This window comes from Salmo salar, chromosome ssa17 (genome assembly GCF_905237065.1).
Source record: "Salmo salar chromosome ssa17, Ssal_v3.1, whole genome shotgun sequence".
Lineage (NCBI taxonomy): Eukaryota > Metazoa > Chordata > Actinopteri > Salmoniformes > Salmonidae > Salmo > Salmo salar.
In genome coordinates this window covers 31,538,008-31,565,853 of record NC_059458.1, presented here as the reverse complement: position 1 = coordinate 31,565,853, position 27,846 = coordinate 31,538,008, and the positions used below count along the sequence as shown (strand labels likewise).

General features: G+C 47.8%; 3 protein-coding genes across 3 annotated transcripts; 2 read left to right on the top strand and 1 right to left on the bottom strand.

Moving 5' to 3' along the window:
* Positions 1–823: 823 nt before the first annotated feature.
* Positions 824–14,011, bottom strand: LOC106573267 (zinc finger CCCH domain-containing protein 13-like). Its single transcript, XM_045699441.1, is given in 23 exon segments — positions 824–1,573; positions 1,789–1,952; positions 2,626–2,826; positions 3,107–3,253; positions 3,417–4,019; positions 4,103–4,702; positions 4,821–5,339; positions 5,374–5,962; positions 5,964–6,187; positions 6,698–6,810; positions 7,014–7,536; positions 7,943–8,248; positions 8,786–9,316; positions 10,279–10,607; positions 10,884–11,060; positions 11,265–11,629; positions 11,765–11,803; positions 11,921–12,048; positions 12,229–12,340; positions 12,482–12,596; positions 12,788–12,897; positions 13,054–13,206; positions 13,839–14,011. Coding segments are annotated over 22 exon segments (6,270 nt in total). The 5' UTR covers positions 13,198–13,206; positions 13,839–14,011; the 3' UTR covers positions 824–1,342.
* Positions 14,012–14,156: 145 nt separating this feature from the next.
* On the top strand, positions 14,157–19,716 carry LOC106575888 (cyclin-T2). The gene is made up of 6 exons (XM_045699440.1): positions 14,157–14,463; positions 15,143–15,224; positions 18,464–18,592; positions 18,694–18,754; positions 19,046–19,108; positions 19,299–19,716. The coding sequence occupies exons 1-6, from the start codon at positions 14,306–14,308 to the stop codon at positions 19,355–19,357; spliced, it is 552 nt and encodes a 183-aa protein (XP_045555396.1). The 5' UTR covers positions 14,157–14,305; the 3' UTR covers positions 19,358–19,716.
* Positions 19,717–19,722: 6 nt separating this feature from the next.
* On the top strand, positions 19,723–24,048 carry LOC123723817 (cyclin-T2). The gene is made up of 3 exons (XM_045699439.1): positions 19,723–20,924; positions 21,247–21,318; positions 21,428–24,048. The coding sequence occupies exons 1-3, from the start codon at positions 20,868–20,870 to the stop codon at positions 22,535–22,537; spliced, it is 1,239 nt and encodes a 412-aa protein (XP_045555395.1). The 5' UTR covers positions 19,723–20,867; the 3' UTR covers positions 22,538–24,048.
* Positions 24,049–27,846: the final 3,798 nt, after the last annotated feature.

Below are 27,846 nucleotides of genomic sequence, written 5' to 3'. Positions count from 1 at the left end.
GTGTTGCATAGACCATGCAGACTAAACGTGGTCGAGGAAAAACAAATGCGCTCCTTGAGTGAACGGACCTGGAGCCAGGGCTCGGTCTGTGTGGAAAGCTGCATGGGGAGAGATGACTCAAGTAGCGAACTATAAAAATGGACGTTACACTGCGTATCACATTTATCAAACCAAACATTCAAATACCGTTATAGAAGGTAAAGTAAAAACCCAAACCGGTCCATGCATCAATACCGGTATATCGCAAAAAAACGGTACACCGCCCAGCCCTAATTAGACCTACCACCACAATTCATGTAATCTTTCAACCTGCAAACAGAATACATTAAGAGAATTCAACACTGCTATAGAGAGTCATCATAGTTTAAGAGTCAAATCCATCTCCTGATGGGAATATGTTCAGGCCAGCCAGAGTCCTGTTGGTAAGTGTCTAGACTGGAGTGTTGTTAAGGCACAGCAGTCTGAGGGTGTTGACTGAGTTTAACCCAGAGGTCCTAGTAAAGTAGGCCATTGCCAAAGTTGAGTGACCTCAAGAGAAATGTATTCATGTCGGGGTGGAGTAGCCTAGGCAGTACAGTAAACATTCATACAAGTCACTCAGAGATTTGAGTGCGTTTGGCCAGGGTACATCCCAAATTACACCCTATACAGCGTACTACTTTTGACCTGAGCCCTATGGGCCATGTCAGAAGAAATGCACTACATAGGGAATAGGGTGCCATCGGGGATGTAGTCAATGTCTCTTGAACAATACACAAATGACATCAAGCAGCACATGGCACTAAGACGCCATGCAAAGCAAGGATAAGAGCCATTACAAATGAACAACTAACCACTTTAATGCAGTCTTAATAACCAATGCACAACAAAAGAAACAAAAAACATAGCAACTTATTATGAAAGGGAGACTTATCACCCCCGACAACAAATATCCAATCGCACAAAAACAACAACAGTGTTATTTGGGAAAATGCATGTCTTTCCAGCAGCATTTTCATTTCTAGTTCAAGGTACAGTACATTGTACAAGGCCTCTATCAATCCCTCCATAGGCTAGTATCTCCATTAGTCTCTATGGTAGAAGCAGTACAGTACTTGCGGATCAGATCAGTCTTCCATAATGACAGCACTGCTGACTGACAAGAGTTTCAGCGTTTTGTTAGATTTTTCCTTGTGATTAAAAAGGCTATAGCAGGGGGGCGGGGTTTAGCGTTAGGGGGCGTGGTTTAGAGTTAGGGGGCGGGGACTCAGAGCAGGCTTAGTAGTCAGAGCTGATTCAATTTCTGATCACAGGTCAGTTTCATCATGCAGCGTTTGTTTTTACCCATAAGCCTCGCACGCTCTCAGGAGACACACATCTCGGGGGGCTGTGGTGTACCGGGCTTGGCTACCGGTGAAGCTGCCGGTACCAGCCCCAGTGGCCCCTTGTCGGCCTTCTCTGGGCCTGCTGGGGGCCCCAACGGGGGCTGGTTGCTTCTGGCGGCGGCTACAGTTTTCTTGAAGAGACGCATGCTGAGTTGGAAGAGCTCACTGTCCACCACAGGAACACTGGGGTACATCTGCTTGGTCAGGCCCTGGAGAGAGAGAAAGAGAGTTAGCTTACTGTACAGCTTACATGCCATAGGCATTGTGTGTCAAAATATTGCTCCATATATTATAATATACTATCTACATAATCCCAGTCTATTCCTCCATATATCCTACAGTAGAGGGCCATCTTAGTCAATTGGTATATGGTCTAGAATAGTCTATGGTTCTGGGTACAAGTACATTTTCTTGGAGCACTCACCTTTTCGTTCTTGAGGAGCTGCCGTCTGATGGCCATGTCCCTGCGGGCACAGAGGGCCTTACAGCAGGGGCCCAGGTTCCTCAGCAGACCTGCCCTCTCTACCTTCCTGTTCAGAGCTGCCTTGTTCAGAGCACCCAGGTCGTGCTCAAACAGCTTGTCAGCATCTGGAGGAATGGACGGAGAGCTGGGTTACACTCACTGGATGTTTCCAGTGATGAATGGAAGCAACATACAAAAGATGTTTGTTTCTGTTGCCGCTGCTTAGTGCTTTATCATATGCTAACACCACACTGACTGCTTAGTGCTTTATCATATGCTAACACCACACTGACTGCTTAGTGCTTTATCATATGCTAACACCACACTGACTGCTTAGTGCTTTATCATATGCTAACACCACACTGACTGCTTAGTGCTTTATCATATGCTAACACCACACTGACTGCTTAGTGCTTTATCATATGCTAACACCACACTGACTGCTTAGTGCTTTATCATATGCTAACACCACACTGACTGCTTAGTGCTTTATCATATGCTAACACCACACTGACTGCTTAGTGCTTTATCATATGCTAACACCACACTGACTGCTTAGTGCTTTATCATATGCTAACACCACACTGACTGCTTAGTGCTTTATCATATGCTAACACCACATATGCTCACACAACTGAGCCACGTTCTAAGTATGCATACTTCCATTAAAAGTCTGTGTCTTGTAAAGTAGACAGAGCTGGTATGGATAATGTTTGTCATATTATACATGGTTCTAAAATCCAGTAGGAGAACGATAAGAGTACAGTATGTCATAGTACTAATATCTCCTCCAATCACCTTTAGGGTCGTCCAGCTCCTTCTTGCAGACCTCCCTGACTCTCTCCAGGAGCTCGGGCCCAGCCAGCCGCTTGGAGACGCCCGCCCTGAGGAGCACTGCCCCTGGGGTGAACCGGAGCAGAGCTGCCCCTGCCGCCCGGGGCTCCTGCTTCTGCTTGGGCATCAGGCTGGACCAGTCCACATCAATCACATCCAGGGGACCTGTAGGAACACAGCACATATGAAGGACTTAGACCACAATAACCAAACAACGATTTAGTTCACAATAATAAAAACCACAACAGTTTGTCTTTTACCAGTGTCCAACTGCAGACTAGACAGGGTTGCCAGGTGTGTGATATTGGGCTAGTTTTGAGCTGGTTTGGAGGAGCCATTGGACCAGAATTTCTCATGACCTGGCAATCCCGCTGGCAAACCATAAGGACTGTGTAGTCCTGTTCTCAGCCAGAATGACTGTGTAGTCCTGTTCTCAGTATTGTACCTGGCGTCTTCTCTTCTTCCTGCCCATCCTCTCTCTTCTGGGCGCTGTCCGCCAAGATCTCATCCAACTCGTCATCACTGATTGGCTCGTACTCCTCCCCGCCAGACACCACCGACACAGCGTCATCCGCCTTCGCGTCATCTTCGTCTGAGGACAAACAAATAAACTCACTCAATAACCTGCTACCATATCAACACAAACATAGACAAACAGATCTGGGACAAGGCTGTTGTTGCCTGCTCCCATGGTCACTGTCACACCAACAGTTCTGGGATCAGGCTAGTAGTTTGTGATTCTAGATGATCCTTACCGTCAATGCTGTCCTGTTTCTCTGCTTCCTGTATCTCTCCTCCCACAGGGTGATGGCTGTTGCCTGGTTTGTCCTGGTCCATGCCGCCGTGTCCCAAAGCTTCGTGGGGGAGCAGGAGAGAGAACTCAACCCTGTCCGGCCCCCTGATATCTGGTCTCATGTGATCTGGCCTTATGTCCGGTCTTATATCCGGTCCCCCTCTCATATCCCCCCTCATATCGGGTCTCATATCCCCTCGAATGTCTCCCCTAATATCAGGTCTCATATCCCCTCGAATGTCTCCCCTCATATCAGGTCTCATGTCCCCTCGAATGTCTCCCCTCATGTCCCCTCGAATGTCTCCCCTCATATCAGGTCTCATGTCCCCCCTCATATCCCCTCGAATGTCTCCCCTCATATCAGGTCTCATGTCCCCTCGAATGTCTCCCCTCATATCGGGTCTCATATCCCCTCGAATGTCTCCCCTCATATCGGGTCTCATATCCCCTCGAATGTCTCCCCTCATATCGGGTCTCATATCCCCTCGAATGTCTCCCCTCATATCGGGTCTCATATCCCCTCGAATGTCTCCCCTAATATCAGGTCTCATGTCTCCCCTCATATCTCCTCTCATATCCCCTCGAATGTCTCCCCTCATATCGGGTCTCATATCTCCTCAATGTCTCCTCTCATGTCTCCTCTCATATCTCCTCTCATATCCCCTCGAATGTCTCCCCTCATATCAGGTCTCATATCTCCTCGCATGTCCCCTCTTAAATCTGGTCTGTCTCCCCTCATGTCCATCCTGTTCTTGGGGTCCCCATGTGGCGGCAGGTCCATCAGCAGCATCCTCTCCCGCTCCCGGTCGTTGCCATGGTCGCCACCTCGGCCAACGCCCCTGTTGCCGCCGCGCTCCCTTTCCCGCTCTCGTTCGTGCTGCTGCAGGAGACCCTCGGGCAGAAGCCGCTCTCTCTCACCCCGCATGTCACGGAGATCACGCTCTCTCATTTGCTCTCTGTTGCCTCCACGCATGAGGAGGGGTTCACGGCCCCTCCCACCCCACTCCCGTGGCCCCTCGGGCTCCCAGTCTCTCTGCTGCCCCTGCGGCTGGAGAGGAGGTAGTGGCCCCGGAGGCCCCTGTTGCTGTCGGAGGTCCTTGCGCTCACGCTCCCTCTCAAACTGTTCCCGCTCCCTCTCTCTCTCCCTCTCACGCTCTCGGCCGTCGTAGGACCCGGCCCGCGACTGCACCTGACGCTCTGACTCAGGGGAGCTTCGTCTGGAGCTGTGGCTGCGAGAGTCCTGCCGGTCTGGGAAGGAAAACCACCAGAAATTCAATATAAGAGAAATAATATCAATCAAATCAAACTAGTAAGGGAGCTCAGTGTTTTCTCAACAAAACCTGTTAATAGTATGTGTCTGGCGTACCTGAGGAGGTGCTGCGACTGGGCTCTCCTCTCCTCAGCTGGTCGATGCGTGACTTCCGCTCCTCTCCCCTCACCACCGGAGGTTCTGTGACAACTGGTCCCCTCTCTCTCTCACCACGCTCCCTCTCTCTTTCCCTGTCTCGCTCCCTTTCTCGTTCCCGGTCTCGGGAGTTGCCCCCCTGGAGCTGGTGTCCTCTCCTGGGTCGGCCTGGTCCTTGGCCCTGCTGAGGGTCCTCTCTGTGGGCTGACTCGTTGGAGGGAGAGCGGAGACGTCTGGATGAGGCCCTGCTCTGGTTGCTTCCCATACTGCTGCTCCTCTTCTGCTCCGGAGGAGGCTTCCTCAGCAGGGGCTGGGACATGAGGGGCTGGGGAGGCAGGGTCTGGAGTAACATAGGAGGGTCCTGGGACAGCAGAGGGGCGATGGGCGGGGGAACAGGCCTCTCCACCCTCTCCCTCTCCTTGCCCCCCCTCGGACCTCCTCTCCTGGGAAGAGCTCCAGTCGGAGTCCTCTCAGTGGGGACTGTGGGGGGGTGCCTTAACGGCCACCAATCCACCACCGCGCTCCAGCACATCCTCGTCAGACCAGTCGCTGAAGTTGGCGTCCATTTTGACGGGCTGTGGCAAGGGCTCTGCAACAGAATGTGGCACGGCCCTCTGGGATAGCAGAGCCTCCTTTGGCGCGGGCGGGGGCGTCCGGGGACCCCTCTTGTTCCTCTTGCCCGGGGGAAGATGGGAGGAGCCTGGTTCCTCCTCAGACGCGTCCGACTCGGCGCCACGGGATCGTTTCCTCTTCTTGTCCAGCGCCTTCTTCTTAGGCGCCTTGCGGGGGGAGAGGAGAGGGGGCGGGGGGCCGTCCGAGAGGGCCATGGAGGAGGGGGGCTCTGGGTTGGTGAACCTCTCTGGAGCTGAAACACCTCCTGCCACACCCTCCTCCTTCCTCCCCTTCTTCAGGCCTTTCTTCTGGGACTTGGTCTTCTTCTTGCCCTCCTCATGACCTGACGGGACTGGAGCGTCTCTGTCCTCAGTGACCAGGGCCACGGGCGGCGGGGGAGGGGTGGGCTCCCGACCGTCCCTCTCTTTACCTCTCCTAGAGTCCGAGCCGGAGGCCGAGACAGGGGTACTGCTATCTGAGGGGTGCTCCCCCCCGTCTCTCCCCTCCTCTGCCTGCTCCTCCTCTGTCTCCACGGGCGTCGGCCTCCTCGTTCCGGCGGCTCCTCCCCTCCCTCTTGTCCCCGCCTCCACGGCGCTCCTCGTCCTTCCAGCGGCTGGGCTTGGTGTCCTCCGCTACAGAGGTGCTGGGGGGGGAACGCAGGAGGGGCTCCTGGGGCGGGAGTACCACCTGACTCAACAGCCGGTGTTTCTCAACACCTGAACACACACCAAGACGCAGAGGGATTCTGTTAGCACCATACCAAGGTTTATCAACATCATGGAAATGTCAACCAAGGTCAAAGAAACAAAACACCTTTTTATCTTAAAGGGTGCCTTGGCTCGGTCTCAAAGATCTCTGATCGCCTTCTAATAACAATCAAACACCAGCTGTTACTTCTATGTCAGCACGTTGAGTTCCAGTCTGGCTGTATGAAATGTGCTCAACCATTAAAAGGTGTTATCACCATTACTGAGTGTGCCCTGGGCTCACGTGGAGGGATATTGAAGTGATCAGGCCAAGGCACCCTTTGGGGAGGTGTTAATCCATACGGGACTAGTTTCCTCCAGACAGAACCAGTGCTGTTTGTTTTTCCCATTAAAGAGTGTCCCTACTGTCAAGCACTGGAGGAGGAGGACACACTGGTACTGTGACGGGGAGGATGGTGATTGGGCCAGGGCCAGAGGTGGGGCGGACCTTGGGCTGGCCTCCACCAATCAAACGCTCACTTTTCTCCTCAGGGCTGTTGTATTCCTCGCCGTCTCCTGGGGTGGCGTCCCTTGCTCGCTTGGGAGAGGGGCGAGTCGGGCTGGGTGTGGTCTCTACCCTGTGCCTCTTCCGGCTGCAGATGACACACGCATAGAAGAGGGGTTAGAGGTCAGCTGGGTTGTGTTAAGTAGGAAAGAAACAGATGGAAACGAACCACAACTAAGGTAAAACGATGGAGTGATTCTAGTTATGAGTCATGGGTTAGTGGTTACCAGGGTTGGGCCTGGAATTGAAATAGAACTGGCCCCAACCCTGGTGGTTACTACTGAGACTTGCCTGGTCTTGCGGTCTTCATGCGAGTCTCGGACAGAGCGGTCGTCCCTTGGTTCATCCCTAGTCCGTTCCCGTCGCTCATCCCTTCCTTTCTCACGCTCCTCCCATTCCCGCTGCCTCTCCCTCTCTCTTTGCTCTCGCTCCCTCTCTCGCTCTCGTTCCCTCTCCCGCTCTCTCTCCTTCCTCTCCCTATCTCGCTCCTCCCTCTCCCGCTCCCTTTCTTCCCTCTCCCGTTCCCTCTCTCGCTCCTTTTCCCTCTCTTTCTCCTTTTCCCTCTCCCTCTCTCGCTCCCGTTCTCGCTCCCTCTCCCGGACCCTCTCCCGCTCTGCCTCCCTCTCCTTCTCCCTCTCTCTTTCCCTCTCCTTCTCTCTTTCCCGTTCCCTCTCTCGCTCCCTCTCTCGGGCCCTGTCCTCTCGTCTGTCCCCTCCCTTTTCCTCTCCTCTGCGTTCATCCCTCCCTCTGGTCTCCTCCCTGTCTGGCTCTTCTCCTCTGGCTGGGTGCCGACCAGGAGAGGATGCTCTTTGGTCTGTTACAAACAGAGGAAACAGCCAGTTAGTCACAACATCCAACAACAAGGGTTCATTCTCAATCAATCTTTCAAAAAGCATTAGAGAAGAGGGCCTGAGGGACCTTGGATCTTCTTCTCCAGCACGATTGAGGAAGAGACAGGATGCTTTAGGAAGGCTTTCTGTTACATATAACTGTGTTTCTTGTTGTCCTTGCCTCTTGTAGCATCAGCTGTGTACTTTGTCAGTTGCCTTGTCTAGCTGTGTCCTTTTTTTGTCTACGTCTCGTTTCTGTTTTAAATCACTCCCTACAGAACGTTGAGATTGTTTTTCAATGAAAAGCGTATTATAAATTGTATTTTATTTAACTAGTATTATAGATTAAATGTATTTATTATTAGGGTACGAGGAAAGACCTCTCCTCACCTCTCTCCCTGTTCTCTCTGCGGTCACCACGGTCGGTGTGACCACCTCTACGGTCGTAGGATGAGTCTCTCCCTGTCGCCTGCTCCCCTCCTCTCCTCTCTCCGTCATGACGGTCACGCTCCGCTCCTCCTCTGTCCACACCTCCTCTTTCGGCGCCTCCTCCTCTCTCTGCGCCTCCTCTCTCCGCCCCACGGTCGGTGCTCCTCTCCGCACTCTTCTCACGGAAGCCTCCGCCGCTACGCGACTCCCAACTGTCATGACCACCAGTCTCCAGCTGGGAGCCTCGGGCATTCCTGGTGGAGGAGCCTGAGGGAGGAAGGACAGAGTTACAGTATGCTGAAACAGACACAGAGGGGATTGGATTATCTGGCCTGGGATGCCCCGGTGGGAGGAGTTCGGACCAGGAACCGGACGGCCTCCCAGGGACGAGCCCCTCTCTGGGCTGACGGTGAAACGGGCTCAAAACAAAAGTGACGTAGGTTTCGAACGTGGAGTAATGAGTAGGAATCAGATTATTTTCTCACATGCAAAAGTGATTGCTTTTGATATAAACGCTTTATCTGCCTTCCCAATGAAAACTAATTTTATCAAAAAGAGATGTCTGTTTGTGGATGATGCTCCATGCTGCTTTGGTGACAACATGGCTGAGCGGCGCAGATTACTGTTCCATTTGAGAAGGGTGCTCCTCCCTCAGCCATAGACTGGTGCACCGCAGTTCATCTTGATCAAATTCCCTCACTTCCACAAACACCACAGCAACAAACACATTAACAACTGTTACTACAACTGGCCATTAGTAGATTTTACTGGTCATAAGATGTGTGATGTCATGTGTGACCTCACCTTTGTCAGATGCGTCAGCCTCGCGGCCCCTACCCCTGCCAGGTCTCTCAGCTCTACTCTCTGTCCTCGTCTCCCCCCGTACCTCCCCCCTCCCTTCAGTCCTCCCTCCTTCCTCTCGCCCGTGGCCCCTCCCATAGCCCCTCCCCTCCTCCGGGACAGCCTCCTCCTTCCTGTCCGTCTTCTCCCTCTCTCCTCTCTCCCGCTCCCTCTCTTTCTCCTTTTCTCGCTCCCTCTCCCGTTCTCGATCCCGGTCCCTGTACTCCAGAGGGTCTCGTCCGGAGCGTGTTGACGTGGTCTCTGTGGTTCTGGGTTCCCGGGTCGAGTCCTTGGTGTCCCGGTCTCTATCCCTGGTGGGGTCCCTGGAGGTACTGGTGGAGTCTCCTCGTCGGTCGCTGCGCCCGTCACCCCGGCGTTCTCGCCCCTCTTTTGTCTCCCGGTCCTCACGGGCAGCATCACGAGAAGAGCTCGTCTCTGCCACCTCGTAGTCCCGGTCGTCACGGCTACAGTCTTTCTCTCGCTTCCCGCGGCTCTCTGCATGGATGAGACAAAAACACAGGTCTGTGTTATTACAGTGTCCAGTCAAATGACACAATGTAGAGACTGTTTTCATATAAACAAACAGCAACATATAGAAAACCAGTAGTTTATTTAAAGGTGGTGACCACATATAGAAAACCAGTAGTTTATTTAAAGGTGGTGACCACATATAGAAAACCAGTAGTTTATTTAAAGGTGGTGACCACATATAGAAAACCAGTAGTTTATTTAAAGGTGGTGACCACATATAGAAAACCAGTAGTTTATTTAAAGGTGGTGACCACATATAGAAAACCAGTAGTTTATTTAAAGGTGGTGACCACATATAGAAAACCAGTAGTTTATTTAAAGGTGGTGACCACATACAGAAAACCAGTAGTTTATTTAAAGGTGGTGACCACATATAGAAAACCAGTAGTTTATTTAAAGGTGGTGACCACATATAGAAAACCAGTAGTTTATTTAAAGGTGGTGACCACATATAGAAAACCAGTAGTTTATTTAAAGGTGGTGACCACATATAGAAAACCAGTAGTTTATTTAAAGGTGGTGACCACATATAGAAAACCAGTAGTTTATTTAAAGGAGGTGACCACATAAACCAGTAGTTTATTTAAAGGTGGTGACCACATATAGAAAACCAGTAGTTTATTTAAAGGAGGTGACCACATATAGAAAACCAGTAGTTTATTTATACATATAGAAAACCAGTAGTTTATTTAAAGGTGGTGACCACATATAGAAAACCAGTAGTTTATTTAAAGGTGGTGACCACATATAGAAAACCAGTAGTTTATTTAAAGGTGGTGACCACATACAGAAAACCAGTAGTTTATTTAAAGGTGGTGACCACATATAGAAAACCAGTAGTTTATTTAAAGGTGGTGACCACATACAGAAAACCAGTAGTTTATTTATGTTAGTAGTCTGTGTTTTATGTTAATGAGTTGCTGTACCGTCTCGACGCTCGTGTCGGTGCTCCTGGACAGGTGGGCTCCTCCCCCTCTCGCTGCGTCCTCTCTCACGCCCCCGAGAGTGGTTTCGTCCTCCGGGGCTAGTCCTCCTCTGAGGAGAGGAGGTGTCCCGGGAGGCTGCAGGGGAGCGGGAGGAACACCTCTGGCCAGGAGGTGAGGAGGCGGCTGGGGGCTCGCGGTTGTAGGCGGGGGATGCCGAGCGGCGCCGGCGGGGGGAAGGAGAGTGTCTCTGGGCTGAGGAGCCAGAGTGGGAGGAGGGGGAGTGGTGGCGGGGCGGGGTGGGGGTGCGCTTGTGGCGGGGAGGGGGAGACCTGGAAGACCAGGAGAGGACGAGGGGTTATGGTTATTCAGGGAAAGTGACCGTCTTGCTAGTCTGTCTACCATCTACACCAACTCATGAGAATCCTGCTAATAACATGACTGAAAATGATAGTGTTAGGATAGATGGCATCTTTAGACCATCGTCTCAGGTTCAGGTGCTGCTGCATATTTCTCCATTTCTGCAAGCCGATGTTTATACTGTCATCTTACTGCTTCTGGCATGACAATGATGTTGTTATCTTCTTAGTGTCTAACAGGCTACTGACCTGTGAGGTGGGGAGGCAGGCGCAAGGCTCTTCTGGGAGGCTACTTTTGGGGAGGTGGACTTGTTCTTCCTGGCTGACGGGGACATCTCTCGGTCTCTGGAAGGAGAGGACACGCTGCCGGAACGTTCCTCAGACATCACTGACCGCTTGGCCTTGTGGGAGCTGTCTGACCGGTCTCTGCAAGAGCCAAGAGAAACTAAAAGTGAGTCCCTTTCATAGTGTATTCAACAACAGTGGTAACAGATTTTTTTAAATGACAGTTGATTTGACTGTTGTTTTGCTTGTTTCCAGTGGGTCTTGTTATGCCTATTCAACGAGGCTGCTAGATCCCTCTACAGCTTGGAGCGGAGCTGAACAAAACATGGCAGTGAACCTCTTTACCTGCGTTTCTCCTTCTTCTCCTTGTGTTTCTCCGCGTCTCTCCCTCTCTCCTTTCCCTCCTTGGGCGGCTTCTCCTCACACTTCTCCTTGTTCTTGTGCTTCCCCTTGTGTTTCTTCCCCCCGGCTGCCACGACAGGGTTCACCAGCGGAAGCACCGGAGGAGGAGGGCTGGGGGTGCGGGGACCTTTCTTCTTCCCGTGGCCCCCCTTGGAAGATCTGGCCGTGGCGGACGCAGAGGACGACACAGAGGTCTTCTTCTCCTTCTTCCTAGAACCGGAAGCTTTAGGTCCTTTAGTGTGTTTGGGAGATCCACTGGACTTCCTGGAGGAGGGGGAACCTTTAGAGCTGGAACGCTCCGGGGATGTCTGGAATTAGAATGTGGAATAAAGAAGGCAGAATTGGTTAGCATGGACACTGAAAGGAGAGAAGTCTAAACCAGATGAGTGTTGATATGGATGGCTCCTGAATGACAATAAGGTTAGGTAGGTATCTCTTCTTACCTTGGATATGATAGTGGTCCTAGTTTTGGTGGTCGGCTCCTAGTGAGAGATTGTAAGTGTAGAAGGTTATAAAACAGATCAACCTCAGTCTTAAATCATGCAAGGTTCTATGAACTATAGTAGATATAGCTACAGTCGATACATGCATACCAGTACCTCCTTCTTGATAACAATGTCCTCTCTTTTCTCCATATTCTCCTGCTCCAACTTCATGAGCTCCCGCTGGATCTTCTGCCTCTTCATCTCTAGGGACAATTCGTAGTCGTAGTCGCCGTTATCCGAGTCTAAAAGACAAATACAACAGCACAGTACTTAAGGTTACAATATGCAATACAAACAAGTTTTCTCAATAGAGTGAAAAACGGTTCGGCATTCATTAGTTCTACTTTCATATGTTAATAAGGGCATGTGTTTTCTTTCTTTTCGTCGTGCCTATTGAACACGGCCCTACTTCCAAACCTCACCTTCGCGGTTGGCTTCCCACTCGGTGGTCTCTTCTTCGCTGGCAGGGGTTCTCTCTTTAGTGATTTTTATATCTTCCTTCTCCCTGTGGCGGCCTCGGGACGAGTCTCGCTGCTGCAGAACACAGACAGGTTTACATGGAAGACTCCCATACATGTTGGTCTAATATCTAACTAGTAAAATGGTTGTTCACCATGTCCTAAATAACAAAAGAAAACAGGAATGAAAGCGAGGTGCGTGTGGAGAGTAACTCACTCTGGTTGTGGGGGACGTAGGTTCCTCTGGGTCTCTCTTTGTAGCATCTGATTCAACATCCTGCCTCTTATTCTTCATCCTCTCTCGCAGATCGCCAGTTGGTCTTTCCGCTGACCTGTTTACACACAAACATATGGTAATCTCAGGCATTGGTTCAGCATAAGACCACTGTCTTATCAAATACAATAAGAAACAGCCATGAGAGAATATTGGGACCGTCTGACTGTGTTGCCCACTTGCATAAAATATCTATTTTTCAGTTGCCTGCATACACGGGTCACAGGCAATTCGCCAAGGCCATCTAACCTGCTAAAAGATCCACTAAATCCTTTGCCTCGTGGCTGAGTTCCATGTGTGTAGCGACAAGTATTGCCGTAACTGCAATTCCCAGTCTTCAACCAATTTCTACAATTAGTCTGAAAGGAAGAAAGCAAGAAAGTGTCATTTCATGAAGCAGAAATAGGGTTTTGCTCTGATGAATCCAAAACTCAAAGATGTTCTTTCTCTACCTTCTCTGGACATGCATGTGATGTATCTGTCAGTGGGTTAGATGCAGGTGTAGAGGTACACACCTCGACAGCATTACTACCAGTGCTGGGGCCGAGTCTTTCAAACACGCTGGGCCGGCGAGACGGGGTGGTGCTGGTCTGGCTACTGCTGCTGTCAGATATGGTTTTAGAATTCTCCACTGTTACCCTCCGCCTTATCTTGGACATTCTGCAGGGCTGCAATGGTAGAATAATATATTATAAACCTGCATTGGTACATACAGCAATCTGAATATGCACTTTACTGTAAACAACAAAACATTTCAACGTTGGTTTGTCAAACAACAAAAATCAGTAGCCTGGTTGACATTTCCATTTGAAACTATTGTAGCAAATTGATGCAAAGAAACATTGGGGATTTTGTGAATCTTTTTACACACTGATCTGGGGTGTAATTATTCGTCCAAACTAAAAATAGTTTTTAATTGTACAAATTCAGTTAGCTCCCTCCCAGTTTCGTTCCGTTTAAGATGTTTTGCCACAGAATCGGCTTAATGAATACACCAACATCAACGTTAGCGCTACCAATCAAGCCCCGATGATGAGTTACATTAGCATATTGATGCTGACTAGTTACTAACACGTTAGTTAACTAATCATTTATGCATATTTTTGCCAGAGATCGTATCTGAAAATGCAGTTTGGTAGCTAGCTAGTTAACTTGCGAATGAAAAGGGAACTTTGGATATTTATGATAACGTATTAGCATAAGGTAGCTATGCTCTCTGGGCCCGAGGCCTGTATAAGCTATCCCCATATTCAAAGATCCTGGAAAGCTATTGCACATTGCAGTAAAAGAGTTGCCTCACCCAAAATATTAATTCGGTGTCGCATCTATTTTCGTAGGCAATGGGATTCGCTACCTCTTGAAATTACAAGTTGTATTCTTGTATTTCAATGGCAGGGGCTCCCCTATCCGCCTTCATGTTGGCAAAGGGTGCGCGTGTAATGATTGGGTGTGTTTTGGACCGTAGATATCTAACAGTGGAGCCGCAATATAATCTACACGCGCGGGGAACTATGGGATACTGGGTGTCTTCTTTTTTCTTTACACGACTTTGAGCCTGCACGTTTGGACAGAATGGACATATTATCATATCCATGATTTTCCACAATTTGTGAGAGATTTTTTTGTTGCTGTATTGAAAGTTAAAATAGTGCTAATTTGCTGAGAAATTGGTTTACTAGTCCTCGGAAAGTAGCCAAAGCGCATGCGCGTTTTATTTCCTACGCTCCCTACCCCCTCGAGCCACCAGGGGCTAGTTGTTGGAGCGCAATGGCGGTGCACCGGGGACCTTCTTCGAAATGGCTCTTTTCCCGGGAGCAACTAGAAACAACGCCGTCCCGCCGCAGTGGAGTCGAATCTGATAGGGAACTTTCTTACCGACAGCAAGCCGCCAACCTAATTCAGGATATGGGCCAGAGACTCAACGTGTATCCTTTCTGAAAATGAGGCTTTCACCCCGCTATGTGGCAGCTAGGCTAACTAGCTACCCAAAATGGTTGTGCCGTTTGTTAGCTTGGTATATAGTAGCCAGCTAGCTTTCTTTGCAAGTAACTGAAACACAGCTAAGTGTGTCCATTTAAAATACAAGTTGAATGTTTTACTTCGACTATCGTTATGTCTTGGTTGGATTACAAAATAGGATACCTAACGCAGTAACGGTAACCTTTCAGGTTGTTGCGCTAACTAGTTCTTCAGCTAACTAGATAGCTAACATGCTAACCTCGTTCTGTTATGTGATCAACTAACGGTAGCTATTATTTTGGCCTGCTAGACGTTCGCCTTAGCAGCTCTGTTATCGTCTACTCCGCCGGCTGGATGTACGAGTAACTATTAGTTAATCATTTTTATGAACATATATAATATGGTTTATGATGTTATCTCACGAGGTAGGTAGTTGTGACATCTTGGTCAGCTGTGTCTCATTATTGGAGTAACGTTAGTGAACCTGAGCTAACTAGCTGAGATGGGAACAAAGCTAGGTGGATTGTCACCCAGCAACCGGTAAATGACATCAGCCAGCTATGATGTTAGAATAGTTTATGCATTGATTGCAGTATTTCTGTTGTTTCCGCATATCACTTGGAATACCTTAACCCTTGTATTCAGCTCTCAACTCATCATCAACACTGCAATCGTTTACATGCATAGATTTTATATGATTCACTCTTTCACTAAGTTTCATAGGAATGTAAGTAATCACCATCTCAATTGTAACAGATTGTGTTGTTTGTTGGTATTTTCATTCTCTAACTCTCTATCTAGCCTCTTCCTAAATCTCTTTGTACTGTCTTGCCAACTCTTATAGTCATTGTGCTTGGTGTGACAATGACTTGCAGCACAAACAGATCTCGGATAAGGCTGACAACTGTCTCAAGGGAGATCTGATGGATTTTCTTGTCGTCTTGGGCAGTATAGATGGTTATTTGGAAATAGCCAGTTAAGTGCTCTCTATAATGTTGAAATTATTTCATAGAAGTTTTTCTATACATTTTTATATTTGTAGCTACTTTTTAAGTAAATACCTGCAGTGAACTTGTACATTTTAGTCATTTGGCAGATGCTCTTATCCAGAGCGACTTACAGTACTAAGCGCATACATTTTCATACTGGTCCCCAGTGGGAATCGAACCCACAACCCTGGTGTTGCAAGCTCCATGTTCTACCAGCTGAGCCACACTGGACTACCTACACTAGTTTCCCCCAAAACTGGGGAAAGCGGGAGCAGGTGACTCCAACTTTCTATTGACAGAGGTCGTGTTTTATATTGAAAGTCAAGTGTGTTTTGCCTCAGAGTGATCGGGGATGTGCAACTATAGTTTTTCTTCACAGAAAACACATTCGGCAGAAAATAAGCATAATTTTAATCTGATGACGACAGAATTGCAATGCTATTTGGCTGGCAGCCACACAAGTAGGCTAAATGAGTTTACGATTTTAAAAACCTATGTATTTCTTTTGCGAAAATGATGCATGGCCATCATATTTCTGTTTATAATAGAAAGAATGTAGCCAGTTAATCTGGCGTTTTACCCGAGAGAAGTAGACTGGCTACATAGAGAAGTATCGTTGAAAAGTAACTACACATCAGTCAGAGCGCTGTCTGCTGATAATGTGTGAATTCTCATCTATCAAATCACATTTTATTGGTCACGTATTTAGCAGATGTTATTGCGGGTGTAGTGAAATGCTTGTCTTCCTAGCTCCAACAGTGCAGTAGTATCTAACAATTCACAACAATACACAAGTAAAATTATGGAATTAAGAAATATATAAATATTAGGATGAGCAATGTCATAGTGGCATTTGAGGTGTCAAAGCCTTTGGATGAGTTATCTGTACAGCTGCCACTGCAGCTTGATCGGAGGGTCTGTTGTCCGGACCTCTGGCAGTCTCTATGGGGGTACCACAGGGTTAAATTCTCGGGCCGACTCTTCTCTGAATACATCAATGATGTCGCTCTTGCTGCTGGTGATTTTCTGATCCACCTCTACGCAGACGACACCATTCTGTATACTTCTGGCCCTTCTTTGGACACTGTGTTAACAAACCTCCAAACGAACTTCAATGCCGTACAACACTCCTTCAGTGGCCTCCAACTGCTTTTAAATGCTAGTAAAACTAAATGCATGCTCTTCAACCGATCGCTGCCTGCACCTGCCCGCCCGTCCAGCATCACTACTCTGGACAGTTCTGACTTAGAATATGTGGACAATTACAAATAACTAGGTGTCTAGTTAGACTATAAACTCTCCTTCCAGACTCACATTAAGCATCTCCAATCCAAAATGAAATCTAGAATCGGCTTCCTATTCCGCAACAAAGCATCCTTCACTCATGCTGCCAAACATACCGTCGTAAAACTGATCATCCTACCGACCCTCGACTTCGGCGATGTCATTTATAAAATAGCCTCCAAGACTGCATCCAATTTGTTGAGTAGAGTTTATCACAGTGCCATCCGTTTTGTCACCAAAGCACCCATATACTAACCACCACTGCGACCTGTACGCTCTCGTTGGCTGGCCCTCACTTCATACTCGTCGCCAAACCCACTGGCTCCAGGTCATCTACAAGTCTCTGTTAGGTAAAGCCCAGCCTTATCTCAGCTCACTGGTCACCATAGCAGCACCCACCCGTAGCACGCGCTCCAGCAGGTATATCTCACTGGTCACCCCCAAAGCCAATTCCTCCTTTGGCTGCCTTTCCTTCCAGTTCTCTGCTGCCAATGACTGGAACGAACTGCAAAAATCACTGAAGCTGGAGACTCATATCTCCCTCACTAGCTTTAAGCACCAGCTGTCAGAGCAGCTCACAGATCACTGCACCTGTACATAGCCCATCTGTAAACAGCCCATCCAACTACCTCATCCCCATTCTGTATTTATTTATTTATCTTGCTCCTTTGCACCCCAGTATCTCTACTTGCACATTCATCTTCTGCACATCTACCATTCCAGTGTTTAATTGCTATATTGTAATTACTTCGCCACCATGGCCTATTCTTTGCCTTTACCTCCCTTATCTTACCTCATTTGCACTCACTGTATATTATTTGTATTTTTTTCTACTGTGTTATTGACTGTATGTTTGTTTATTCCATGTGTAACTCTGTGTTGTTGTGTGTCGAACTGCTGTGCTTTATCTTGGCCAGGTCGCAGTTGTAAATGAGAACTTGTTCTCAACTTGCCTACCTGGTTAAATAAAGGTGAAATAAAAAAACAAATCCTTGCGTTTTTCCTCTCCGTTCTGGTCTGCTTCTCCCCTATCTTCTCAGAGCAGGCAGGCCCGTTGGCCTAGCGACTCCAGACTGTACACATGCTGCTCCACAACCAGTATTGTTCATTTGCACAATGTCTCTAATTCACATTCCCATGTAAATGTACAAACTCACCAAAAATGTTTTTTTAATTTTTTTTATTTTTTTTATTTAACTAGGCAAGTCAGTTAAGAATAAATTGTTATTTTCAATGATGGCCTAGGAACAGTGGGTTAACTGCCTTGTTCAGGGGCAGAATGACAGATTTGTACCATGTCAGCTGGGGGATTTGATCTACCAACCTTTTGGTTACTGGCCCAACGCTCTAACCACAACCTTTCGGTTACTAGTCCAACGCTCTAATCACTAGGCTACCTGCCGCCCTGCGGTAGCTCCTTCCTGTATATGTATAACTTTATGAGCTGGACTGCCTGTTTTTGAAGAAAACATTATTTTGTGCTCGATAGCATATTTAGCTAGCAGCCTCACTATTACTTGTGCTCATTATGTTAGCATTCTGGTAATAGACTTCCAATAGGCGTTTCACCCCGTTTTTTGGCTCGCCCTTGTGCACTAAGCCTGTAATAGCGTAAATCCTGGGATGAGTGAAGGACGGTATGACGATATGAAAACCTGGATACCGACCAACCTTAATGTCTTTATTTCTACAGATCATCTCCCAAACAACCTTGTTCCTGGCTGCGAAGGTTGAGGAACAACCTAGGAAGCTTGAACATGTCATCAAAGTGGCCCACGCCTGCGTCAACCCCCAGGATGCCCCACTAGACACCAAGAGCAATGTAAGTGAGGCCTCTGTACCTGGGTGTTGTGATGTGGATCTCTTGTCATGGTGATATTGAGAGAGAGACACATTACAAATATGAAATCTGTTGAACTTTAGGCATACCATCAGCAAGCTCAGGAGCTGGTGATACTAGAAACGATAGTACTGCAGACGCTAGGTAAGGATCTGTCTATAGATGGATGATACATGGAAACTTCATGGGTTGCATCCCAAAGGGCACCCTATGCTTTACAAACAGTAAAATGTCTTTATTGTACAAGGGCACTACCCCAGTGGGCCCTGGTCTAAAATAGTGCACTACCCCAGTGGGCCCTGGTCTAAAGTAGTGCACTATAAAGGGAATGGGGTGCCATTTGGGACGTAGTTGTGGTACTTTTTGGTTCATTTGCATCTGGATGGCCAGTGGGCCTTTGGAATGTCTAATCATGTTCCATTATATTGTTTTCAGGTTTTGAAATAACAATTGAACATCCTCACACTGATGTTGTGAGATGTTCCCAGCTAGTGCGAGGTACAGCCTTCTTCCTGTGTCTTCCATCTTATCACCTTCTCTCATCTTTGACACACAGACACGTATACCTTTATTACACCTCTGCTGTATGTAGTAACCAGTTCTAATAATATGTTGTCATTTTATTTCATTCCAGTGCTAGTCTGAGACTCCGAGCTAACCTTTGACCTCTCTCTTCCTTCTATTACAGCAAGCAAGGATTTGGCACAGACTTCCTATTTCATGGCTACCAACAGGTTGTTATCCTGACCCCGCCCCCCACTATGTTGCACTGTGATGGCACACTATAGCTTCCTGTACTTGCAGGTCCCCCTTCCTGTGTCCAACGCCCTCTTTGCGCCAGGCAGGTTTCTGGGAAACCTCTAGGGGCGGTACCGGACAGCCAGCCAGGCTGCAGCAGTGCGGTGTATTGTACAAGGGCTCAGTGTTGGCACATAGGGGTTGAATGCACAATGTGAACGTGTTGGTGGCGCTGTAGACTGTCCTCACTGACCGTTTGGTTGCTACAGAGTGCATATGTCTCCTCCTTCCTAAAACACAATTGGTAGCCTGAATATAGCTTGCCACTAAAGATCAGTGAAAAGATGTAAACTATAGCATCTGTCCCGGTAAGTATTAATAATGGTTTTTTATTTTCTTGATTTATGTTTGACAAATAGAAGCTAATATATATAAGGCTAACTAGCAAATTCTTAGTAATAATTGACACCTAATACTCCAGTAGTAAAATGATCATCCATAATTCTCTCTAATATATGAATGACTTGTATGCTATAGGTATCCTCTTCTTTACCTTAGTAGAATCTAAACATTACAGTTCATTATAGGTTCAGTATTTTCCTAAATAAAATTTTAGTAACTGTACTTGCGCTGACTTAGATTAATAATTTTGCTATCCTATCAACAGCAATATACAATGTCTGGACAGAGGGCAAAAAATTATATTTTTACGAAGTCAAAAGGATACTTCCATAATTAATGTATTGCCCAGATTTTTGCAATGCAAGACTATTGAACCATTTTCAAAAAGGACGTTTGCAAAGGTATGAGTGAGATGGCATAACTTGACAGGCTGGACTGGAACATCAATTATCCCTAGAAAACAAGCTTAGTACTCTCAAAGAACAAGTTTACCATCTAGGTTGTCCTCAATGTATGTATCAGTTTTATAAGGTAAGATTCTGTATGAAATGGTAAGAGAAACAGCCACGATCATCCATCATAGAAAACCACCGGGGTACGTGCCTCTGCCACTCTCTCAACAGTCTGGAATATGAAGGCAGTATTATAGTATGTACTGTATGCATGCAGATCAGCTGTACTCTGAGCTTTATTAGACCAGAGACATGGCTCTAGTCTAGAGACACCATAGAGAAGTGGTTCAGACCTCTCCTTGGGGACCCCCAGCCCTTCCACAACTAGCACACCTGATTCAACTTGTCAACTAATCATCATGTCCTTGATTAGGTGAATCGGTGCGCTAGTTCAGGGCTGCAACAAAATTGTGAAACATCTGGGAGTTCCCAGGGAAAGGTTTGAAAACCACTTCCATAGTGTCTTCAGCCATGTCCCAGGGCTAGTGCTAATGTCCTGTATTCCAACCCTAGAACTGTAGCTAACGGGTGTCTCCTCTGTGGTCTTCCCTCCGACAGCCTCCACCTCACCACGTTCTGCCTGCAGCACAAGCCCACAGTCATCGCCTGCGTCTGCATCCACCTGGCCTGTAAATGGTCCAACTGGGAGATCCCGGTCTCCACTGATGGGAAACACTGGTGGGAGTATCTGGACCGCACCGTCACGCTCACACTGCTGGACGGTCAGAAACATTTGTGTTCTTAATTTAATTTTAAGGACAGGGGGATATAGGCCAGGAAGGTTGAAATTTGGAACACTTGAAGGTGTTGAACCCAAGACCTTCGGGGGTCTATAGTGGAATTCCACCCTCTGTTAGTATTTCTTGTTTATTCAGACTGCACAGAAACGCAGGGGGATATGTGATGAAGCTGAACGCAGGGATTGAACCTTCAGGGTTCTAATAGTTGTCTTTGTGTCTGACTTAGAGCTGACCCGTCACTTCCTTCAGGGTTCTAATAGTTGTCTTTGTGTCTGACGTAGAGCTGACCAATGAATTCCTGCAGATTTTGGAGAAGACGCCCAGCAGGCTGAAAAGGATACGTAACTGGAGGGTAGGTTCTGCTCTCACAACTGGTGTAAGTGTTCCAGCATTTAGCCCTAGTAGCTACTACTTCACTGACATTTGGGGTGGAATTGTTTGGTGTTGCCCTTTTTTAACTGAATTTCACCACATCGCTATTCCAGGCCACGCAAGCTGCCAAGAAGCCCAAGATAGACAGCCAAACGGGCGACACCTCCTTCCAAGGGACCTCCTCATTGGACGGCATCACCGGTGTGGCCGGCAGCAACTCATTCTTCTCGTCGTCTCTGTCAGACTCTGGGGAGATGGCTTCACTAGACGACATGTCTATCCCGTTCCCTCCCTACCAGGCCCTGGCTGGGGACCACGCTGAGCTGCTGGGGCTGGACCAGGGCCTTGCCTTTCTTCCTCAAGCCATCCCTTCAAAGTACCCATCAGGCAAACACGAACACAAAACGGCCAGTGCAGGCAAGCATCCACAGGCCCTGCCCAATAACCCCTCGCCCTTCACCCGCCCCCCACAGAAACTCTCCCTGGATAAGTACAGAGAGAAACAGGCAGCAGACCTGCAGACCATGCAGAACGGTGTCCGAGAGGAGCAGAGCGGTGTGGACATGTACCAGTCCCCCGCCCTCCCTCACCACCAGTCCCATAAAAGACGCTCTGTGCAGGGTGTCCCCCAGCACGGGGACAGCAGGAGGGACAAGGCCAGCTCTAAAAAGACACGATGTCTCCCACCACAGGCCTCGGCGGTTGAGAACGGCGTTGCGGCCAGCAACGAGGAGCTAAAGATGAGAATCAAAGTCTCAGCTGAGAGGGACCAGGGCAGCCATGTTGGTGTCCCACAGGGCAAAGAGAAGTACAAAGACCACTCTGGCCCCAGCAGACACCCCAAGCACGGCCACTCGCACCCTTATGCCCTCAGCGGGAACGGCCGAGGGGCCATCGACCCCGCCCTGGCACTCAGAGTCCTCGGTGGCCATGGTAGCGACCTGGGGGGCTCCAGTTCCTCCTCCAGGAAACGGGCCAACCCTGACGTCAGTAGTCACAACAACCACCACCACTCTGCTAAGAGCAGCAGGAGTTCCAAAGGTGCCGGAGGCTCCTCCCACTACTCTTCAGACGGTGGTGGCGGCCCGAGGACTGTGGAGCGACACCACGGTGGCCCGGAGGGGTCAAATGGAGTGCTGGGGTCTAACGGCCAACACACCGACTACAAAGACACTTTTGACATGCTGGACTCTCTGCTAAGTGCCCAGGGAATGAACCTGTAAACTCAGAGTTAGTCGTTTAGCCTGGGTGCAGGTTGTTTGGCTCTCTTGCCAACTCTGTCCAAACATGTTTGGCTTGACATTTGAGTGGGCAAGACTGGACAAACAGATCTGGATAGTAGGCTAGGCAGGAGTTGTTGGATAGAGATAAAATAATTCTGAAAAAAAAAAATAGGTTTTTATGATTTAAAAATAAGTAAAAAATGATTTTATAACTTTGAAGTTATGTGAAAGTAACTTCATCACCCAGTCAGTCAGTCCTGTCCACACACGGTAATAATTACTGATGCTTTAAGGATCTTCAGAAATGTCCACAACATGATATATACACAGTGCTGTAATGCTACTTGTCTGCTTGCTAAAAACCCCTAGGAGCCACGTTCACTGGTTCTGTGATTGACAAAATTCCAGATTTTAATTCTGTTCTTTTAAGAAGAGAGAGAAAGAGAAGTCTGCCTTTTTATGAGTTATTTGCTATTAATGATGTGCATGTTTCAATCACATAAGGGAAGATAGCAGCCTGGTGGAGGTTCAGAGTGTCCACGGAAATGCGTGTACGTTTTTGTATGTTAAGAAACAACCTTATTCCTTGAAATACTCAGGTCTCAAAACTTTTTTTTATATAAAGAACGAAATAAATCTTCCTCTCTTGGCGTAATACCTGTATCTGTAGAGATGTATAACTTTTTGTCATTTTGTTGGTTGAAGGCTGCAGAAGTACAGCATCTATCTTACCGTAGAGGCTGTTTCAGTGTGCTTGTCTTCTAATGGGAGGACACACATTGTATATGATGGCAATCCAACTCATCACACATGGCTAGTCAGAGGACATACAAAGGCCCTTTCCCAGATCAACACCTCATAGACCCTATGGCTGTATCCAAAATGGCACCCTATTCCTTATGTAGGGCACTACTTTTTGACCAGGGCCCGCAAAGTTCCCAGCTGGGAAAAACACTGGGTCTTGGTCAAAAGTAGTGTACTACATAGGGAATAGTGTGCCGTTTTGAGAGACACCCTTATGCGCTTGTGGGATCTCAAGTGCTTAGGGTCTAGGGGTGGATTGGGGACCGGACCATATGCTGTCTACTGTCCAACTAAGTGGATGCCAAAGGCTGTGCCTCTAAAACGTACGGCAGATTATTCTAGAGCTATAAAAGAAGTTTACGTTATATCTGCTGTGAAGTGCATTTAAAAAGATCTCGGCATATTTACAAAAAGCCTTGTGATTGTAACAAGTCGTCAACAAGTCGCTATTCTTCAATATTGATAAATGTCTAATTAACCAACCGCCATCCTATGAAAATATCTCTAGAGGTGATTGTATATAGGACTGCAGTTCTGAGTTCTAACTAGCTAGTCGGTTGACTTGTTACACCCTCAGACCACACATTCTATTCTGCCATAACAGTGTATTAGGAGGTCCTGAAGCGGACACTATTGAACAAATCCTTAATGTGTGTACTGGGAACCCAAATAAACGTGTAAAACTGTCGTTTTTACACAGGAACACATCATGGTCTTGTGTATTTTATAATGGTTATTTGTGCTACCACATACATCCACTGGGTGGTGCTGTTCAATCATTGATTAGTTGTCACTTGGTCTGGCAAAAAGACCATGGAGCAGTTATGCTTGCGTTTACACCGGCAGACCAATTCTAATATTTTGGTGCTAATTTGGTCTTTTGAAAGATTAAAATATATCGGTGCTCCCGAGTGGCGCAGCGGTCTAAGGCACTGCATCTCACTACAGTCCCTGGTTCGAATCCAGCCTGTTTCACATCCGGCCGTGATTGGGAGGTCCATTGGGCGGAGCACAATTGGCCCAGCATCGTCCGGGGTAGGCCGTCATTGTAGATAAGAATTTGTTCTTAACTGACTTGCCTAGTTATATAAAAAATACAATAATAATATTGACCAGAACAAACCAGTCGAACTTTGCCTATTCCTCTCCGATCGCATATATCAGGAAGTCTCCCTCGTCTGAAAACTAAGCGACTTCCTAATATGGATTCCATAGTTAGAATGTATTTTTGTAGAGTTATGTCAAGCGAGACATAACTCTACCAACACTTAACGGAACTAGCTATGTGCAAAAGTGAACAATTTATTTCAATCTCTGTAGCCAGGTTTCCATGATCCAATATTTTATTATGCAACTAAAGTAATGTGTCTGATCAAATATATAATGACAGATATAATGCAAACGGAACATTTGTCGGTAAACAAAATACCCTAGACAAGGTGGGATCTATTTGTGTCGGTATTATGCGAGAAATGTCGGTGGAAACGATTTTATGCGCAAATATTGCTATAATAACTATCATATCGAAGTATGAAGTACTTCTCATCGTAAAGCATGCTGTTTGGCTACAGATGAAATTCCTGATGAAATTCACAGAGGTGGTGAAAGAGCAAGGTGATGAGCTTGATGCTCCTTTCCAATAAATATCTAGGTTCTTTATTCTGGTGACATGATATTAGAATAATCTCTCTCTGTTGTCCATAATAATCTGATCATGTAGGTAGTGTATCTGAGCTGTTGACTGGAGCGCACGTGCCTATACCGCACTGGGTACACTCGTTATGTAACGCTATTTTTTGTTGTTGTGAGAAATTATCAGTATTGTTGAAAATGTGATGACACCCATTTAACTTGTATTTTTTATTCGGTACATGCGAATAAAACAGCAAAACGTAATTTTATGTGCACTTCGTCATCACGCACAGACATTTATTTTTTTACATTTACATTTTAAGTCATTTAGCAGACGCTCTTATCCAGAGCGACTTACAGTAGTGAATACATACATTTTTTTTTTGTACTGGCCCCCCGTGGGAATCGAACCCACAACCCTGGCGTTGCACACACACCATGCTCTACCAACTGAGCCACAGGGAAGGCTATTTATCGGCGACAAGTCAATTTTGACGGAAACATCACTGGTTGAGAAATGCGCATATTGTTTTTATGCCGTTTTTTTAACATTCGCATGAAAATCTCCCGCCAATCGAAAGAAAAGTGTCAATTTGGGACAAAATCTATCTGGGGGTCCAAGCCCGATTTTGCCGCCCGGTAGCGCCGGCACTGACCGTCTGATTAATGGCTGTTGTCACTGTATTGTGCTCATGGATGTATTATGGAAGTAACATCCTGGTCTTATGTGGATCATCCAGGTGCTTCATTCTGCCAGCTCAGTACAGACTCAGCAGAACTAGCAGGTGTAGGTAGTTACATAGGAGATTAATATCATCATACAATATGTCCCTCAGTAAGAAATAAATTCATGGTTCTCTTCTCCACAAAGTCCCCAGCTGGCAAAAACCATCATATGTTCTGGTGACAAGCAGTCTTGCCTTGCTCACAGAGTGCAAAACTCAAGCAAATATTTATTTGGTGAAACTTTGCAAAAGTGTCCCCGAGTATAACTGTCCCCAAACCTCCAGCTGTCCCTTTAAAAACCAGTTGAAACCAGTCAATTTGAGGTTTCCTCCTTTTGTCATCAATAATTCACCATCTTTGACATTTTAGCTAATTATGGCCCATAGTGTGACCTATTTGAGCTGGGCTGTGTCTAGGCCAGGGCAGAGTTAGAGTGAGGACAGAGAGCAAAGTACACACATTTTTGTGTTGATATCTAGGTTAACAAATACTATGGCAGTGAATGTAGAGTACACTGTCGTAGAGAATATTCAATCAACAGTTGTACATGTGTTACATGTACGTTCAAGAATGCCTCTATGACCACATCCAGTGTCTTCAACAGTGAAAACAAAGTCTTGTCTTGTGTGTGAGCAGATTAACAGGAACCACTCAGGCTCATAGTCGCAGCCCTCTGAGGACACGGGTGGCTGACCACTGGGTGAGTTGTGCCGTTCACAGCCTGGCTTGGTGAGTGTCTTGTTTGAAATTCCAGCCATCACCTCACCTCGTAATTTCTAATGAAGCAGAAGTCTCCTCACCCCCTCTCTACACCAGAAGTCTCCTCACCCCCTCTCTACACCAGAAGTCTCCTCACCCCCTCTCTACACCAGATGTCTCCTCACCCCCTCTCTACACCAGTAGTCTCCTCACCTGCTCTCTACACCAGAAGTCTTCTCACCTCCTCCCTCCACCAGAAGTCTCCTCACCTCCTCCAGAAGTCTCCTCGCCTCCTCCCTCCACCAGAAGTCTCTTCGCCTCCTCCCTCCACCAGAAGTCTCTTCACCTCCTCCCTCCACCAGAAGTCTCTTCGCCTCCTCCCTCCACCAGAAGTCTCTTCGCCTCCTCCCTCCACCAGAAGTCTCTTCGCCTCCTCTCTCCACCAGAAGTCACTTCACCTCCTCTCTTCACCAGAAGTCTCCTCACCTCCACCAGAAGTCTCCTCACCTCCACCAGAAGTCTCCTCACCTCCTCCCTCCACCAGAAGTCTCTTCACCCCCTCTCTCCACCAGAAGTCTCCTCACCTCCTCACCTCCACCAGAAGTCTCCTCACCTCCACCAGAAGTCTTCTCACCTCCTCCCTCCACCAGAAGTCTCTTCGCCTCCTCCCTCCACCAGAAGTCTTCTCGCCTCCTCCCTCCACCAGAAGTCTCTTCGCCCCCTCTCTCCACCAGAAGTCTCTTCGCCCCCTCTCTCCACCAGAAGTCTCTTCACCCCCTCTCTCCACCAGAAGTCTCCTCACCTCCACCAGAAGTCTCCTCACCTCCACCAGAAGTCTTCTCACCTCCTCCCTCCACCAGAAGTCTCCTCGCCTCTTCCCTCCACCAGAAGTCTCTTCGCCTCCTCCCTCCACCAGAAGTCTCTTCGCCTCCTCCCTCCACCAGAAGTCTCTTCGCCTCCTCCCTCCACCAGAAGTCTCTTCGCCCCCTCTCTCCACCAGAAGTCTCTTCGCCCCCTCTCTCCACCAGAAGTCTCTTCGCCCCCTCTCTCCACCAGAAGTCTCTTCGCCCCCTCTCTCCACCAGAAGTCTTCTCACCTCCTCCCTCCACCAGAAGTCTCCTCACCTCTTCCCTCCACCAGAAGTCTCTTTGCCTCCTCCCTCCACCAGAAGTCTCTTCGCCTCCTCTCTCCACCAGAAGTCTCTTCACCCCCTCTCTCCACCAGAAGTCACTTCACCTCTCTTCACCAGAAGTCTCCTCACCTCCACCAGAAGTCTCCTCACCTCCTCCCTCCACCAGAAGTCTCTTCGCCCCCTCTCTCTCCACCAGAAGTCTCTTCGCCCCCTTTCTCCACCAGAAGTCTCCTCACCTCCACCAGAAGTCTCCTTACCTCCTCCCTCCACCAGAAGTCTCTTCACCTCCTCCCTCCACCAGAAGTCTCTTCACCCC

Bases quoted from the DNA above. Each gene is read 5' to 3' on its own strand.
- LOC106575888 (XM_045699440.1), top strand. From the start codon at position 14,306: ATGGCGGTGCACCGGGGACCTTCTTCGAAATGGCTCTTTTCCCGGGAG. The intron at 14,464-15,142 runs GTATCCTTTCTG...CCTTGTATTCAG, and splicing joins ATGGGCCAGAGACTCAACGT to CTCTCAACTCATCATCAACA. The intron at 15,225-18,463 runs GTAAGTAATCAC...TTATTTCTACAG, and splicing joins TCACTAAGTTTCATAGGAAT to ATCATCTCCCAAACAACCTT.
- LOC123723817 (XM_045699439.1), top strand. From the start codon at position 20,868: ATGGGAAACACTGGTGGGAGTATCTGGACCGCACCGTCACGCTCACAC. The intron at 20,925-21,246 runs GTCAGAAACATT...GAATTCCTGCAG, and splicing joins CACGCTCACACTGCTGGACG to ATTTTGGAGAAGACGCCCAG. The intron at 21,319-21,427 runs GTAAGTGTTCCA...TCGCTATTCCAG, and splicing joins GTTCTGCTCTCACAACTGGT to GCCACGCAAGCTGCCAAGAA.